Raw genomic sequence first — 17068 nt, forward strand, 5'->3', positions numbered from 1 at the left:
TTTGTGAATGTGTCCAGATTAGTTTATTTTTTGGAGATAAGTTCAATGGTGTTCTCAAGTCTGTGGCTGGAAGGGAGAAAAATAACATTGATAATCACTGATTCTTCACAAAGGAAGTTAATTAGTGTGATTTTAATTAGATGGCTTGAGGGTTCATTGTATTCCCCACAACATATCTAACCAGCCTGAAGGCCACTCATTTCTAGCACATTCTAGCACATTCTAGAGAATATTCTCTAATTCCTGTGCCTATTCACCATCATTTAGTCTTTCCTATTTCCATGCAAGATAATCCACAGACAGAAAGACAGTCTATTTACCATTAAACACCTATCACTGTAACTGAACCATAACTCTTAACTAACAGTTGATTACCAGTTAACTGTCAAATAATCCTGAGTCCTGATCATAATCTGATTAAAACCTCCAATATATCTCTTACCTGCCACACCACACCCTAGCCTTGAAACTAACTAAATCGTATTTGTGTTCCTCAGTCAGTGGAGTTTTAACAGATATTAAGAACAAAACAGATCACAATTGTGCAGAGCCACATATTCTCTCAGTGGCAAGAATAAGTGCCCACAATAAACTAGCCATCTCCATTTGCAATGCATGTATCCAGGACAATGCATTGCTCATTAATGTCTTGTAAATGGCCTGGAGTATGTGTGTCTGTGTGTGTGCGAGAGACAGAGTAGGCTTTGGGGAAAATCATTGAAGTGAAGGATGAAGAGGAAGGGAGATATAATTGTATGGTAAGTGAGAAGAGTAGGAGAGACAGACACAGAAACAGTGAGAGAGAGAGAGAGAGAGAGGGAGGGAGGGAGGGAGGGAGGGAGGGAGAGACAGTAAGTGCTGGTGAAGGTTAAGGTCCTTGCTTTATATTTCATGAGCGGGTTGCTCGGTGGAGCCCTTGACAGTGAGCTGGAAAAGGGAGGTGGCAGAGGGGGGGGAGAGGAGGTGTGTCTGAGGCGGTGAGAGACACTGGATTGGTGTTGCACAGGAACGGAGAAGGAAGGAAGAGAAAGAGAAGGAGGAAGAGAAAGAACGAGAGGTGGGGAGAGGAATTGCAAGCTAAGAAAGAAAGAGAAGAAATAGAGATACAGGGGCAGATTCCCTCTCCTCTTAAGCGGAGCCACAAGCTGTCAGTCTCCCCCTGGCAGGCCCGCCGAGACTCCTCTCCACTCGGGCGCGGGCGCGGGCTGAGCCCCTGCGTCTATAATTGAGCAGGGTGGGGGCAAATGGAGTAGTGCAGATTATCATGGCTAACGGCGTAAAGACTGCTAGGCGAGAGAAATGGGCTAAAAAAAATAACAGCCTGTCATATATGCAGAGGTGTCTACATATCAACACACACACATACACAAACACACACACACACACTCTCTCTCTCTTATCCTCTCCTTCTCTGGCACAAACTCACTCAATTGACACCCACGTTAATTTGCACAATGCAGCTGGTTTTCTTTAACGTTGTAAAGATCAGTGTGACATATTCATCCTGGGCCATTTGTCTTAATTTTGCACCATCACACTGCCTTTGAAAATACATTCACACTCTCAGCTCTTCAAAGCCATCTTTCTCTGACTCCCCAAGCTGAATACAGATGAAGTCTCTCTGTTTTTTGTTGTTGTTATTTCTTAAGTATATATTTAAAAGTGAAAGACTTCCTTTTTTAGTACCCTAAGAGAAACATGTCTGCATACAGACTGTGACAAGAGCTCTGTTGTCAGTACTGAATGATGATCCACAGTGGCATATCCGCTGCCTATGCAGTGTTAAGCTCAGCATTGCCCAGAACTTGGGGTCGTGCAGAGGATTCTGTGTTGATCCTCTCTGTGGTACCAGCGTGGAGATCAAAGCCATGATCATAGCTACTGCACCCCCCCCTATCTGTGTGATTTATTGCCTGTGTGATTAAAGATAAGAGTAATCATCTCCTCGTAAAATCCACAGGATGGCTACAACAGCTTGTCCTAGTTTCTTTTTTTTTTGGTCCTTATAAAGGAAGCTTCACGTCTGCTGCCTATTTAGCCAAGGATGTGCTGCTGCTGTCAAACAGTGGCTGTTTTTTCCCCTCCTCTCTTTTCTCTCTCTCTCTCTCTCTCTCTCTCTGTCTCTCTGTCTCCCTCTCTGTCTCTCTTTTTCTCCCCCTCCCTCGCACTCTAAAAGAAATGCTTGTCAGATCCATCAACTCTGGCAAATGTGAGCGTGCATGTCTGCTGGAGATAAAACAGTGGACAGACGGCAGGAGCCAATAATTTTAGAGGTGGAGAGAGAGAGAGAGAGAGAGAGAAAATAGAGAGATGGATAGATGGAGAGAGCTAGAGGGAGGGGGAGATGGAGGAGAGGGAAAGAAACTGCCTGAGGATGCAACGTGTTTTCTCCCTCCGCTTCCACTCTGATGTGTTCATCTGTTGTCTGTCATTTGTCATTAATCGAATTGCATTCTCACAGTAAACAAAACACACTCACACACCCACACACACACACACACACACACACAGGCACACACAGACACACACACACACACACGCAGGCACACACACACCCACACACACACACACACACGTGCACAGCCCTGTGTGTCAACTTGTTTCCCTTTCCACCCCTCCCCAGATGACACTACGGGAAAACAACTGCACAGGCGAGGATCCTTTTTTGCCTTTTTGTTTCTCACCCCCAGCTCCATAATTTGCCAGTGGGAACACCTCAACCACAACTCCCCATTTCATCATGCCAATTACACATTTAGTTTCGCTTCAGCTGAGGCCCTGATTATTTGTCGAGGGGGGCTGTGAACCTTTCCACCGGTAGTAACTCAGCCAGTGGTTACTGATGGCTCCCCGGCTCGACGTAGCCAGTAGTTAAAGCCCACGTGAAAGCTGGAGAGGTTTTACTGGGGAGGACATGGGAGGGAGAAGAGTGATTGCACCAGCGAATAGAGAGTGCACTCGCTCGATACAGAGGTGAGAGGGGGAGATAGAGTGAAAAAGAAAGATAGAGAGAGAGAAAGAGAGAAGAGGAGAGGTCAGAAGGGAAGGAAGATGTTTGTCGTAAGTGCAGGGGCTTGTGGAATGAATTCCCAGTAGGTTGCGGGAGCCAGAGCTTGAGTGCATCCAGGTAGCGCTACGGTTTCGATTTCACATGGCCGCACTCTCACCTCCAGAGAGGACTGCCTTCTCTGCAACACTGCGGCCAATTTTCCTAGAGAACAGCTGCTAAGCACAAACCCCCCCCCACACACACTCACACAAGCCCTCACACCCGTTTGAAACGCTGAATTATTAACATCAGGAATCCCATCTCCCCTCTTCCCCTCTCGCCTCTCTTTTCAGTTTCTATCTCTCCCTCTCATAGTTCATTTTTCTCTCCCAACTCTCTCCCTATCCCCCTTTCTTCCTACTGCTCTCATTCACTCTATCTCTGTCCTTTCATGTCTACAAACCCAGAGATCACAGATGCTGTTCCTTTGACATTTTGTGCCCTTTATTCAATCTCTCTCTCTTCTCTCTCTCTCTCAAGAGTGCATTATTATTATTATTATTTTAGTCTGAGGCCAAAATATAGAGCTGTACCAAAGCCTTAGCAGTAAGCTCCTCCCATGCGCTAGTGTAGGCTAAGAAATACTGTATGATGCAGTGTGGAACAATAGCCATGTGTTCACATACTGATACGCATTGATAAGTGTGTGTGTGTGTGTGTGTGCTTGTGTGTGTGTAAACATTTAGGTGTGTACTTTTTATATGTACTGTATATGTATATGTGTGTTTGTGTGTGTGTTTTTGAGTGTACACTTTGTGTAATTGTGTGTGTCTGTGTGTTTGAGAGTGCATGTGTGTGTGCGTTAGTCAGTCTGTTTGAACAGTACATAATAGCCCTCTGAACAGACCTATCATACATAGCCGCAAGTCATAATACGAGTGGCTGAGTGGCATCAGCTCAAATGTTTATTACACCTGCTTAGGCTGAAATTGGCACTTCAAGAGGGGGATGCGCCCGTGCAGGAGGGTTCTGTTAGTTTGTTGGGGGATTGCTTGTCTGCCTGACATGGTCATTATTATGCAAAAATAATTGGATGCCCTCCCCACTACCCCCACCATCCCCTCTATTCCTCTCCTTCTCCACACTTCAGGCGTCACAGGCAGAAGCCGAGAGGGGTGTGTGTGTGTGTGTTTGTGTGTGTGTGTGTGTAGGGGGTACTGGAGTCACTACTGATTATTTATGAGAATTATCACACATTCTCTCAAGGAATGCAAACATCATGTGCAGTAAGCAACATTGAGTGGGCAGGTGAGAAGACACTCTCACACACAAACACACACACACACACACACACACACACACACACACACTCAAACGCACTCACAGGTGTAACCACATACACAAGGTGTGAGGGAATCTTTCTCAAAGTGTTGGTGAGTTTTTGTTTCATGTTATGTAGATCGGAATCTCAAAATGTAGTACTAGCGCACAGCCTGTGTGTAGAGAACACAGTTGCGGGGGATTGCAGCCGCACTGGAGTGACCTATATGTGGAGGAGTTCTGTGCCTCACAGTTTTATGGGCAAAAATCTGCATGTATTTCCAGTGTGGAGGATCCAGCTGGAAGAGAAAGAGCTCTGAGGGAGAAAAAGAGGTAGAGATAGGTTGGCAGATAAAGAGAGAGAGATAAAGGGAATGAGGAAAAGATAAAAAAGAGAGTTAGAAAGGGAGAAAGGGAATGGGTGATTCCCCTCCAGAGTCTTTGGAGATCTTGTTCTATCTCCCTGAAGGGCTGGCTGTCCTGTCCGTCCATACCCAAAGAACCCCCTCGAGACAACCATTTCAGGCTTGTTCAGTACAAATGCGCCATTAGACTGCATGGAATATTTTTCATATTGTTCTGTGAGCCTGTCTTTCTCACACACACTCACACACACACACATACACACACAGATAGATAGATAGATAGATAGATGTAGATACTTTATTGGAAATTCAAGATGGGAATGTAGCTGCTCGCAATGTCACAGCTTCAGGTTTCACAAGTGAAATTGTTACTCTATAGGACCGAAACCCCATTCAATGAAATGCATGAGGGTGGAAACGGATAGTTTTAACCTTTCAGGGTAATTTGATACTGCTGTTAAATCAATCCAAGTATGCAATACATCTGAGTTATGATGCCAGGACACAATATGCGCCGCCTTTTTTTTAAAGGATCAGTTTAATAGTTCCATGTCCTCTGCCAATGGGTACCACAAGGCGGCCTGAATAACAATTAGTCAAACCGAGTTGCTGTGTCCTTTCCTTGTCTCCTGGAGACAATATTTATAGGTGTGTGTGTTGCAGGCCGAAGATGCTCCATGAGTCTTTTTTTACCAGCTTGCTTCTTGTCCCATAAATTCCCTAGTCAAGATTTAATGGCTCGACGCAGTGTTTTCCCATTTCGCTGTCGCTTTTTCAAATGATAATATCATACACTGAGGCTTTGTGTGTCGAGCGTTTGATTGCATTGGGGAAAAATGCTCTCTGTGACTGTGCGTTTAGGAGACAGTGGAGAACATTGGCTCCCTTTGCAGTCAATAGCGCTGTGTCTGTGCAGTGTTTGCCAGCTATGCGTCTTGGACTGGAATGGACACAGTGTTGGCTTTATTCGGAAAAGGGCAGCACTGGGCTCATGTAGCCACGGGCAGATTCTTCTCGGGACAAGCCGAGGTAACAAGTTTAATTTTCTCCCTCTCGGTTGAATTACTGTATTATGGATTCACCCTCGCCAGCCCGCCAGGTTATCATGTGATCGCAATTAGCGGTAGCGCTGTTCTGCAGTTGGTTTTGGGGGGGGGGAATTTCCCTGGAAGGATCCCTGACGTTCTCGGAAGCTGTGCCGTAAACACGGGTCTAATGGGAGGAGGAAGGGAGGGAGAGAGGGAGGGGGGAATTTTAATAAAGCCCAGAGATGCGAACATTCCTGTAGCAAAATGAATTTGCTCTGACCCGCGTCCTCTCTTCCCCTCCAGCTCTCGCTCCCAGTGTTTGCGCTGGGTTCCAGTGCAGTCTCTGTCTGTCCGTCAATCTCCTCGCCCCTCGGAGTGAAACTAATCAACGATAACAAATCGTCCAAAAATTATGATTTGGGGGGAAGAGGGATGCGATGTGAGGAAGCATACTATATTTGATTCGCATTTCTTTATTTTTTTCTTTTGCTGAAGATGTAGAAGCATGATGCCCAGTCCTGCTCACCACACACCCACACCTTTATGCTTTACGCACTCCTGTTTTGGCCAGATTAGAGTGCCGCAAGGCCTAATATAGTCTGTGTGATATGAAATATATTAGTTCTATGTAATATATAAAGTGTAATGGCATACATTTCATGAATGTTAATATCACTCACTGTAAATTGGTTTCCATTATTCTATTCTATTCTATTCTATCCTATTCTATTTTATTCTATCCTATTCTATTCTATCCTATTCTATTCTATTCTATTCTATTCTATTCTTTTATGCTGTTCTGTTCTAGTGCGCTATTTTTTTTCATCACAGAGACGTCTCCCTAGTTGTAATGCATTGGATGGCTTTCCCTGAGCTGGTGACCATGGATCCATTTTTAACTGATTGATAAGCCCTCCCCTACATCTATTCCAATACACACACACACACACACACACCATCACCACCATCATAATTCTCCCGTATTGTTGCTGGGGAAACAGTGCCCTGTGCGACGTCTCCGTTCGGTGGGCCCTCTTTGAATATCCTGGTCACAAGCGAGTCGTCCCTGCATTCTGATGCTAATTCCAGGGGGGGGGGGGCACTGTGGGCCAGGAGACGGTAGCAAGCGAATGGAGCGATTGGAGAGTGGGGTGCGAGCGATTGAGTGAGCGAGAGCCAGGGACTGCCTCACATAACAATGCAGGAAGAAGTCATTCTGGGATTAAAATGGACTGCCGCAGATTTCCAGGCAGCCTTGTCTCCGTTCATATGCTAATGAGGCAGACGACGATTGTTTCCGCATATTTTAATCGGCCGGGTTTGCTCCCGGAAGGAACGTGGATTTGGGGGTCGCTCAGAGATGAGCTGTGTCTGCAAATGGAGACATCGCGAGAACCCCCCACCACCACCTCCTCTTATCCCTTGTCCCCCAAACGTTAATGTATTCCATACTTTCCTCCAGTGTGGGCAGGGGTCTGTTTGATATGTTGGCCTTCTCTTCTGCAGACTTTTAAGGGAAGTCGCTTTGAGCAAAAGAAAGGGAAACTCGCATTCGGCCGTCTTTTTTGCGGAGGCGGCGGTTCAAACCGAGTGCTTCAAGTTGACCACAATGGGGAAGGGTGATGGGGAGGCCAGAGACACTTATTGAATGCGCTAATGATGACGCATTAGCATAAATATGCATTAGAAAGAACGTCTCTTCAATATTCATAACTTGGTTTTCTTTAAGGGGTCAAACAATTTAGAGTGAATTTTTGTGAATAATCGGGGTATACTGTTCTTTTGGAGCTGGTGGAGTGGGTGGCTAATATGTGGATAGTGAACCAAAGATGAGCTTTTTAGGCCTTAGGGCTTTATGTAGGACAGTTGGGCAACATATTCAAATACATATCCTCAAACTAGTACACACACAAACACACACAGACACATTCCTCCTCAAATATTGCATATACTACGTAATGCCAGTGAGGATCCTCAACACACACACACACACACACACCCCCACACACACACACACCCCCACACACACACCATTCAGTCATGGCCTGTAGTGTTTGTGAGTCTTGTTGTGAGTTGTGTGGAAGCCTCATTCATGCCCCATGTCCAGGAGCAGTGGAGGCGTGTTGTGCTGACGTTAACAAGTAGGTTGCACGAGTGGACATTTGGGGCATGCTGTCCTTACTAAATTAAAGCCAGGCAGCTTGTGCTTCCATTCCTCTTTAGATTACATCAGACGTATACACACACACACACACATGCATGCACACACACACACACACACACAAACACACGTGCACACACGCATGCTTGCACACACACACACACACACACACACACACACACACACACACACACACACACACACACACAGAAAGACAGGTGCAAACAGTTATTGGTAGTGTGCATTTGTGCAGTCATAAGGCAGGCACTGTTTTAGTCCTCAGTACTGTATAGCTTTTTGTGGTCTTTCCTTCTCCTAGTGCAAAGCTGCAGTGTAGGAACGTATCAGTGAAAATGTTGAAAATAATTCAAATCCAGAAATAAAAACCGAATGAAGTTTTTTTTTCCGTCTGAAGGGTTTCTCATCCTTGCACATTTGGTGAGGGTGTGCAGAGGAGAACGGAACATAAAGAGAGTGTTGAAGCTCCAGGTTATTCAGAACTTTGTTTAACAGGCCCCTTAGGGCTCAGTCCACAAATATAATCACACCAGCTTCCTCTGTAAAATATGTGTGGGTTTTGGAACGAGGTTGCTTTATTGAATGGCTCTTTGCATTTCAAGTTGCCTCCAAAGAAAGTTCTTTTGAAGCTCCATGAATAGTGTTTTAGAGACTTTTGGTACTGGCACCATTTGACAGAATACTCTCTCTTGACCACAGGATTGCCATTAAACATGTTCATGTGGGTGGATTTGTGAATGTGGATACACATGGTTTCTTCTTTGTGGTTTAACCTGGCCAATTGTATGGATTTGTGAACATGGATTAACATGTTCAACTGTGTTGGTTAAGATAGACACATGTATGGATTTGTGAGCATGGGTTAATGTATTATTTATCTGTGTGGGCTAAAAAAAATGTCCAGTGGATGACTGAGTGTGGATTCATGTGTTCATCTGCATATTTGTGAGGGATGGGGGGGTTGCGAGGCTAAGGACATGTGCTCTCCTGATCTGTGCGTATGGCACAAAGAAGTCATTGGGATTTCCTCAACACCCCTCGGCTACTGTTCTCCGGAAAGAGCGGATCTCAGGCCCGCTCTAAATATAGTCCGCATTCTTTCCCCTGCTCCGGGAAGCCCTGGAACAGTACGGAACAGTCCCCTTTGCGTCCCTGATATCCCTTGTGTCTTTTTAGGATCCCACAGTGTATGTGATTATGGCTCTGTGTGTGTGTGTGTGTGTGTGTGTGGTGTGTGTGTGTGTGTGTGTGTGTGTGTGAAACAGGAAATGGGGTGGTAGTGTTAAGTCTAACAGGAAGTAAATAAGGTGGAAGGGATTAAAAAGAATGACTTTTTTGTGGCTCAGCTGTGGGCAAGCTGTAGCCATAAAAACATCACAGACACACACACAAACCTCACACACACACACACACACACACACACACACACACACACACACACACACACACACACACACACACACACACACACACACACACACACACACACACACATCACACACACATACACACACTCTTACATGTTGTGGCAAGGCAGAGGTTAACCTTCCCTTGAACATACAGGGAAGCTGAACTGACCTCGTGGATGAACAGCAACAGCAGAGGAAAAAATATAATTAGACAGAAGGTTACTAGACAAGAGTGTAGAGAGAGGGAGAGGGAGAGAGAGATGGCCATTTTGGAGCCCATTTTGGAGTGCTCTCTCCAGGAAGTACTAATTGTTTGCTGACTGGAGGACTCTTTAGGGAAATGAGGGCTCTGTGTGTGTGTGTGTGTGTGTGCAGAGGAGATAATGTGTATTCACATCAGTCAGCCACTAATAAATACTGAGCGGCAAATCAGGGCAAGGCCCTCACTGAGGCTGAGAGGCAGCAGAGAAACAGAGAGTGGGAGGGAGAGAGAGAGAGGGAGAGAGACAAGGAGGAAGAGAGAGAGAAGGTTTAACCTCGGAGGGCGGTGTGGGAGAGTGTTTACGCTGACCCTGCTGGAGAGAGACAAGAGGAGAAGTTGTAAAAGTGTGTGTGTGTGTGTGTGTGCGTGTATGTGCATGTGTGTGTGTGTGTGTGTGCGTGCATGCATGCGTGCCAGGGATTAGAATTGGTTCGAAGATCGAAAACGAAAACCGTAAATGAACACAAGTTTTGGATGAATCCTGTAACCGAAACCGGGAACAAAACTAATTTAGTTTGTTCCGTAGTGAAAACGCTATTTTCAATTTTAGATAACCGGTTAATAACGGCATTTATTTTTCGATTCACCTTGAATTTTGAATATTCTAACATGCCCACACAGTGTTCCCCAGATCCTTATATGATGAATTTAGTCAGATTTTATGAATCAGTCTCCACTGTATAAATAGACTAGACCTGTTGGATAATGTTGGATATAAAAAGACCGCCTTTTCCAAGTATGTAGCCTAAATTACGGAAACATTTTGTGAAATAACATAGGCATCAGAGACACTAGGAAAATATCTATAGGCCTGTCATGCAGTTGGTAGCACCACACATAGGTTAGGCTATTACAGGGCTTAAAACAAGGACATTTTCTGTGCCTGAAGTTAGGCTATCAGACCTTTTTGAAGATCTAATATTAGGCTAATTGCCTACTTTCAAATCCCATCCCCACACATGAATTCAGGCAATGTTTTTAACAGTTATCCTTGATATCTAATGTGCTTTGATTTAAACTTTAAGGCAGTTGGGCAAAAAAAAGCCTATAGTATTGTGCCACCGGCCATAAATCAATTTGTAAAGTCAATGTCTTTTTTAAAGGAACGTTATTAACAATTTTTCTATGACTTTCTAACCGGTTACCATTTAGAGGAAAGTCCTTGGAACACTGGAACAGGAATGAGAAAATAATTGTTTTGTCCAGAACGAACCAAATGGTTTTCAGTCCCTGGTGTGTGTGTGCGTGCTTGCGTGCGTGTGTGCCTGTGTGTGTGCGTGTGTGTGTTTCATACAGTGCTATTCATGCGGGGAAGAGATGGAGAGGTGTGGCACAACAGCGTATGCATGTTTTACAGTACATGCTGAATGGAAGGCTTCCTTCAATGTTCAAGGATTTTTTATAACAGAATGTAGTCAAGATGCCTTTTATTCAAACAAATATTAGTCTAATGGTATTCCTCTCCAGTAAGCTACCCAGTATTTTTTATTTTTTTTAGCCTCATTAACCTCATTTTTCACCTATTGATATTCTTCAGACACATCATGATAAGATGCATCGTGCTCCAACGCTCACATTCATTCATTCAGTCAGTCAGTGCTGGCCATAAATGACCTTCTGAAGGATGGCAGCCCATTGATCAGGAGCAGTAGAGTGGAGCAGTACCTCGTGTAAGGACCCTCCAGTGTGAACTCAAGAGCGGACCCCACTGTGTGGTCGGACTCTCCCCTGGTTGCCAGACAGCCACTGGACTACTCACTGCACTGTAATCACCGCTGAAACAGCACATCTTCTCATTAGAGTCCTACAGTCATCCCCTAGACCAATGGCCATGTGTGTATATGATTTGGTCATTGTTACAGTAAATATAGCCAGTATACTCTATGTTGGGATGTGTCGGTGTAAATGCAGTTCAATTTAGTCACCATCTTCCCATAGTTTGAGTGACTGATGCGACTGATGCAGCACTTAACTCATGCTGTGAAAACGATAGACCAAAATATATGTTGTGTGTGTGTGTGTGTGTGTGGTGGGGGCTGGGGGGACGGGGGGTGGGGGGGTTGAAAGAAAGAGAAGCAGCTACTCCCATGCCCTTAGCCCTCTCCACAATTCTCTGTGTGTATCTGTGTGAGATATATATTTATATAGATATAAAAAACACCACTCTCCTCGTTCCAGGCCTAACCCAGACTTGTCAGAGAGTGAGCGAGCAAGAGAAAGAAAGAAAGAAAGAGAGAGGGAGGGAAGGAGAGAGAGAGAGAGAGATAACATGGAGGAGAGAGAGAGAGCAAAGGAGAGAAAATGAGAGAGAGTGCTTTTGACGTTTCAAAGGCTTTCCCCATCACGGCTCCTGACACACTACACACACCGACGTGCTATCGCCAGGCCCCTGACAGCTGCACAAATTGGCTCAAAGAGGTTTCCAGGGCAAGGGCTTTGATCAGGTGCTCCTGTGCTCTCTGGCGCGCTGGCGATGGGGCCACAGTGTTCTGGCTCTGCCATGTCTGTCGGAGGCTCAGCCCTACTGCTGATGCTGGGGAGAGCCGACAGAGAGGAGGAAGTGCAGCCATAGCACTGGACTTCTACAAGTATAGGATTTATATTATATATCGTATAGTAGACATATAGTAGACTATGGTGGACATGTGTGTGTGTGTGTGTGTGTGTGTGTGTGTGTGTGTGTGTGTGTGTGTGTGTGTGTGTGTGTGCGTGTGGGGTTTGCGGAGTATGCTGGGAGGATTTCTGGAATCTCAAACACGGATGTTGTGGTGTTCCCGGGAGCGTGCATGCTTGCTGTGAATCAAGACACACAAGCTGTTTATGTTTTATGAGTGACACACACACACACACACACACACACACACACACACACACACACACACACACACACACACACACACTCACCCCTCCACCCTTGTTCTTAGAGTACGTGCTTATGCATACACTCTGCTGAGGGTGTGTGTGTGATTTAGTTAGCATTAAGCAGTCAGCATTTGGCTAATTGCCCTGTTGGATGCAGCATAAACCTTTTGCTTGATTACCCTCAAGCTTGTGCAGTTAAACCCCACACACCCAAAACGCTGGTCCGACACCTAAGGAACACCTTAACACACCTTGACACACCTTATCACACCTTATCACACCTTAACACAGCTCACAATCCAGCTCAGTCATGCCCGCAGCAGAGGCGAAGACATACCTCAACGCCTCTTTAATGACATCTGTTGTTCCATAGTTCTACCAGATCTAGTGTCCGACAAGCAGTGTCTCTGCGCCTGCCGTCCCCGTAGGCAGGAGGTGGCTGCCTGAAGCTACAGGCCTGTAATTGCATGGCTGGGGGATGTACAGGTAATAGATTAATATCAGGGAAACCGCGCTGTGCAGGGAAGTGCAACTGACAGGCAGTGATTATCACAAACAGAGCAAAGTTCGGGCTCAAAGAGACAGAGAGAGAGGGGAAAGAAAGAGAGAGAGAGAGAGAGAGAGAGAGAGAAAGAGAGAGAGATGAGAAAGAGAGAGAGAGAGAAAAGATTCATTCAATTCAATTTAAATAAGCTTTATTGACATGACAAGAGTGCTTGTGTTGTCAAAGCATGTATACAGATTCAATACATTAATATATAAGATAAACAAAACAATGTTGATTTAAAGTAATCAATAGTAATAAATAAATGATAATAAAAAAGAATATTAATTAAAAAAATAAATAATAATAAAAAACAATAATAAATTAAATAAAATAAAATAAAAAATTGAGACTATGTTTAGATTTCTGTCTTTGTCCATTATGTGTTTTCTCTTAGTTTGTGGCACTTAAACACAAACGGTGCGGAGAGCTGTAGGGATTGTTCTTCCTCACCTAGGAGGGTTTTCATTTTTGAATTGTCGTCTAGACCTTTAAATTGTGGGGGTTTTTCTAGAAATTTAGGGTAAAAAGATTTTCTCAGTAGAGTATATTTGGTGCACCTCAGAAGGAAGTGTTTTTCATCCTCAATCTCCATGAGGTCACAGTGGGAGCAAATTCTTTGGTGTCTCTCTTGCCAGGATCTTTTATGCCGTCCAGTTTCAATTTACAATTTATGGTCGCCCAATCTGTATTTTTGTTAGGTAACGACTTTGTGGTTGTTTTAATTTAATCAGATAATTTGCTAGTTCGTATTTTCGGTTTAATCTAAGGTAACAATTAATTTTCTTATTATGTTGGGCGTCTTCTCACCATTGGGAAATGTAGGCATTTTTGTTGTTATTGTGGATTTCTTTTAGTAGTATTGGTTTTGTATCACTAATGTCATTGTCATTTATACTCAAATTGAATAGGTTGTCTTTATCTGGTTCTGTTGAATTTTCAAGTAGCGTTTTACGGTTTAGATTTTGAACCTTTTAAGTGCATCCATTCCCCCATTCACTCTCTCTCTTTCATCCAATAATTGCTTTGTGGAGGCATTGACCTAGATATACACACATATAGTTCATGCTTCTATGCTTACAAGTGCTTACACATGCATACTTATGGACATGCATGCATATATATGTATAAACACACACACACACACACAAACATGAAATGCAGAAATGCCTGACAGCAGTATTCCATCTGTATGCACCTTTCTGCTGTAGTGCATTAGCTGTTGTGGTTGCTTCTCACATATACAGTAGAGCTTTATTAGTGTGAGTCAGTGTTTTGACTCCCCTGCACACACACACACAGACACGCAAACACACACACGCAAAACACACAACACACACACACACACACACACACACACACACACACACATTCTGATATATATACAGTACACACACGCACGCACAGACACACACAGACAAACACACACACACACACACACACTCTGACATACACACACAGACATGAGGATACACATTAAGTCTAGAGATGCACCGATATGGAATTTTAGGGCCGATAACGATAACCGATATTTATTGGTTTGTTGTGGCCGATACCGATACGATAACCAATAATATTACTCTTGAACATTTTTTTTTGTGAAAAGGGATTTGGGGAAAGCATTTAATAAGCATCATTTTATTGCAGTAATTTTACCTACCACCAAATGATGGACAGAACTCATAATAGTCCTCAATAGTACAGCAGTCAACATAACAGTAGCCTAGCCCTACAGTAGGTGTGGCTCCTTTAAGTAAACCTGACGTCAGTGAATTGCGAGTGAGTGGCTAGAGAGTATGAATCGTTTTCATTTAGGACTAAACACTCATAAACGGCTCAGCTGGGAATAAGCTACAGTATAGCGACCAAATCAGAGTTTGTGAGGGAAACTTAGGTTTAGTTTCAACTGCGGGTAACTAAATAAAGCTGCAACTACTCAGACTGTATCTTATGTCCGTCTACTCTGTTGCGCACAACCTGCTGCAGCAGAAATGAAAGGGGTTAGCCCCGAAGGTTTTAATAACTTATTATGATGACCTGTCTGGAACTGAAGCAGGAATGGTTAGCATATTTCTAGGTAATAATACAAAACCCAAGCTAAAGTAATGCAAATATAATACTAAAACACAACTTAGAACTAGGCCTACTTATGTACTCGTCCCACTAACGAGTTTGCTTATTTGTTTCCCCGATCAGCGCAGTAAAGTGCAAACATATCATCACAAGACGACTCTGAGCTCCGCTCTGGTAAGGTTAAATGGCGGATCATTCACGAGAGGATTTTGAGATGCACAGATTCCCAAATGAACGCATATCCACAGAATTTGTTAGAGTGGTGAAATACATTTACACCGCTGACATTATATTGAGGAAAAAGTATAGCCAACTAAGCTCAAGTAGCTCAGTGTAGCCAGACGGACCTTACGTAGGCCTAAATTAGGAAAAAAATCGGCGCAAATTATCGGCCAGAATTCTGTTATCGGACCGATAATAATATTTTCATTTCTTCACTTATCGGCCAATAATATATCGGCCGCCGATATATAGTGCATCTCTAGTTAAGTCCCTTCCTCCCACAGAGAGCACTTCTATGGAGATCACATGAGCTTGGGCATATTACACCGATCGTTTGTGGGATGTCTGAATCTGATTAAATCTAACACAGTTGTGAACATGTGTTATAACAATAATAACCTCTCCTCTCTCTCTCCCACTATCTCTCCCTCCCTCTATCTCTTCCCCTCTCTCCCTCTTCTCACCTCTCTGCAATTGCATCCTGTCCCTTTCCATCTCAATCTCCCTCCCACTGTCTCTTCCCTTACCCATCTCAATCTCTCTCCTCTCTCTCTCCCCATCTCAATCTCCCTCCTCTCTCTCTCTCTCTCTTTCTCTCTCTCAATTCAATTTCAATTCAATGAGCTTTATTGGCATGACTAAGTTTTACAATGTTGCCGTAAAGCAGTAATGGAGAAAATGACATCAAAGAGAAGAAAATAATTAGCAATTAATAGTAATAATGATAACAATAGACATGGAATATGGTAAATAATAATACTACTACTAATAATAATAATAATAATAATAATAATAGAGAAAAGAACATACACACACACACTAACACACAGTAGCAATGGAGAAAGAGAAAATATATGAATAGATCAAATATTCAATTAAATGAAATTGCTGGTAGATTTTTCCTAGTGGCTCTTGCTTTAAGGTATTACATTTAATTTGAGTGTCATACTGTAAATCTTTAGATTTTGTGATTTGTTCAAATTTTGTGAAATATATTGATTGAATGTTTTCATATTTCTTACCATGTAAAAGAAAATGTTTTTCATTTTACATTTCTTGTGTGCAGCATGAGCATACCCTGTGCTCTTTTGGTTGCCATGTTTGCTTGTGGCGACCTTTCTCAATGGCTAATGTATGGTCACTCTCTCTCTCTCTCTCCCCCTCTCTTTCCCTCCCTCTCTCGCTCTCTCTCTCCCTCCCTCCCTCTGTCTCTCACCCTCTCTCTCCCTTTCTCTCCCCTCTCTCTCTCTCTCTCTCTCTCTCTCTCTCTCTGTGTCCTGCAGCAGTCCTATGCTCCTCCCCCTCCCCCCATGGCTCCTCCCAGCCCTAGCACCAACAGCAGCAGCCACAGCAGTGCGGCCGAGCAGCTCAGCAAGACCAACCTGTACATCCGCGGCCTGCCGCCCGCCACCACCGACCAGGACCTCATCAAGCTGTGCCAACCGTGAGTCTCAACACACACACACACACACACACACACACACACACACACACACACACACACACACACACACACACACACATATACTCACACACACAGACACACACATATACTCTCACACACACACACACACAAATAACAGGACCATTCATTTATTCTTTCTCTCTCTTATTTTTCTTAATACACTTTTAAGACCATTAAAGAACACACTGGCAAAAATCTGTATTCTCTAGTTTATATTGAGCTCAGGGTCTGCATCCCTGATATGGGGCGATGGACCCGAGTGCTGTGCAGACTTCAGAGCGGCCTCAGCCCTGCTGGCTTGCGTAACGTGGTCAGCGTGGCCGATTATCCCAGAGCTCTCTGAGCGTGTT

At 44.0% G+C, this 17068-nt stretch overlaps 1 protein-coding gene across 2 annotated transcripts in view; it reads left to right on the top strand.

Annotated features, from left to right (window-relative positions):
- rbms3 (RNA binding motif, single stranded interacting protein) overlaps positions 1-17068 on the top strand; it is a 159383-nt gene that overhangs the window by 17165 nt on the left and 125150 nt on the right. For both annotated transcript variants that reach the window (XM_048260297.1, XM_048260296.1), the window contains exon 2: positions 16537-16697. In XM_048260297.1, coding sequence (XP_048116254.1) covers positions 16537-16697 — 161 coding nt within the window. The remainder of the gene's footprint in view (positions 1-16536; positions 16698-17068) is intronic.

The sequence above is a fragment of the Alosa alosa genome, chromosome 13 (genome assembly GCF_017589495.1).
Source record: "Alosa alosa isolate M-15738 ecotype Scorff River chromosome 13, AALO_Geno_1.1, whole genome shotgun sequence".
NCBI lineage: Eukaryota > Metazoa > Chordata > Actinopteri > Clupeiformes > Clupeidae > Alosa > Alosa alosa.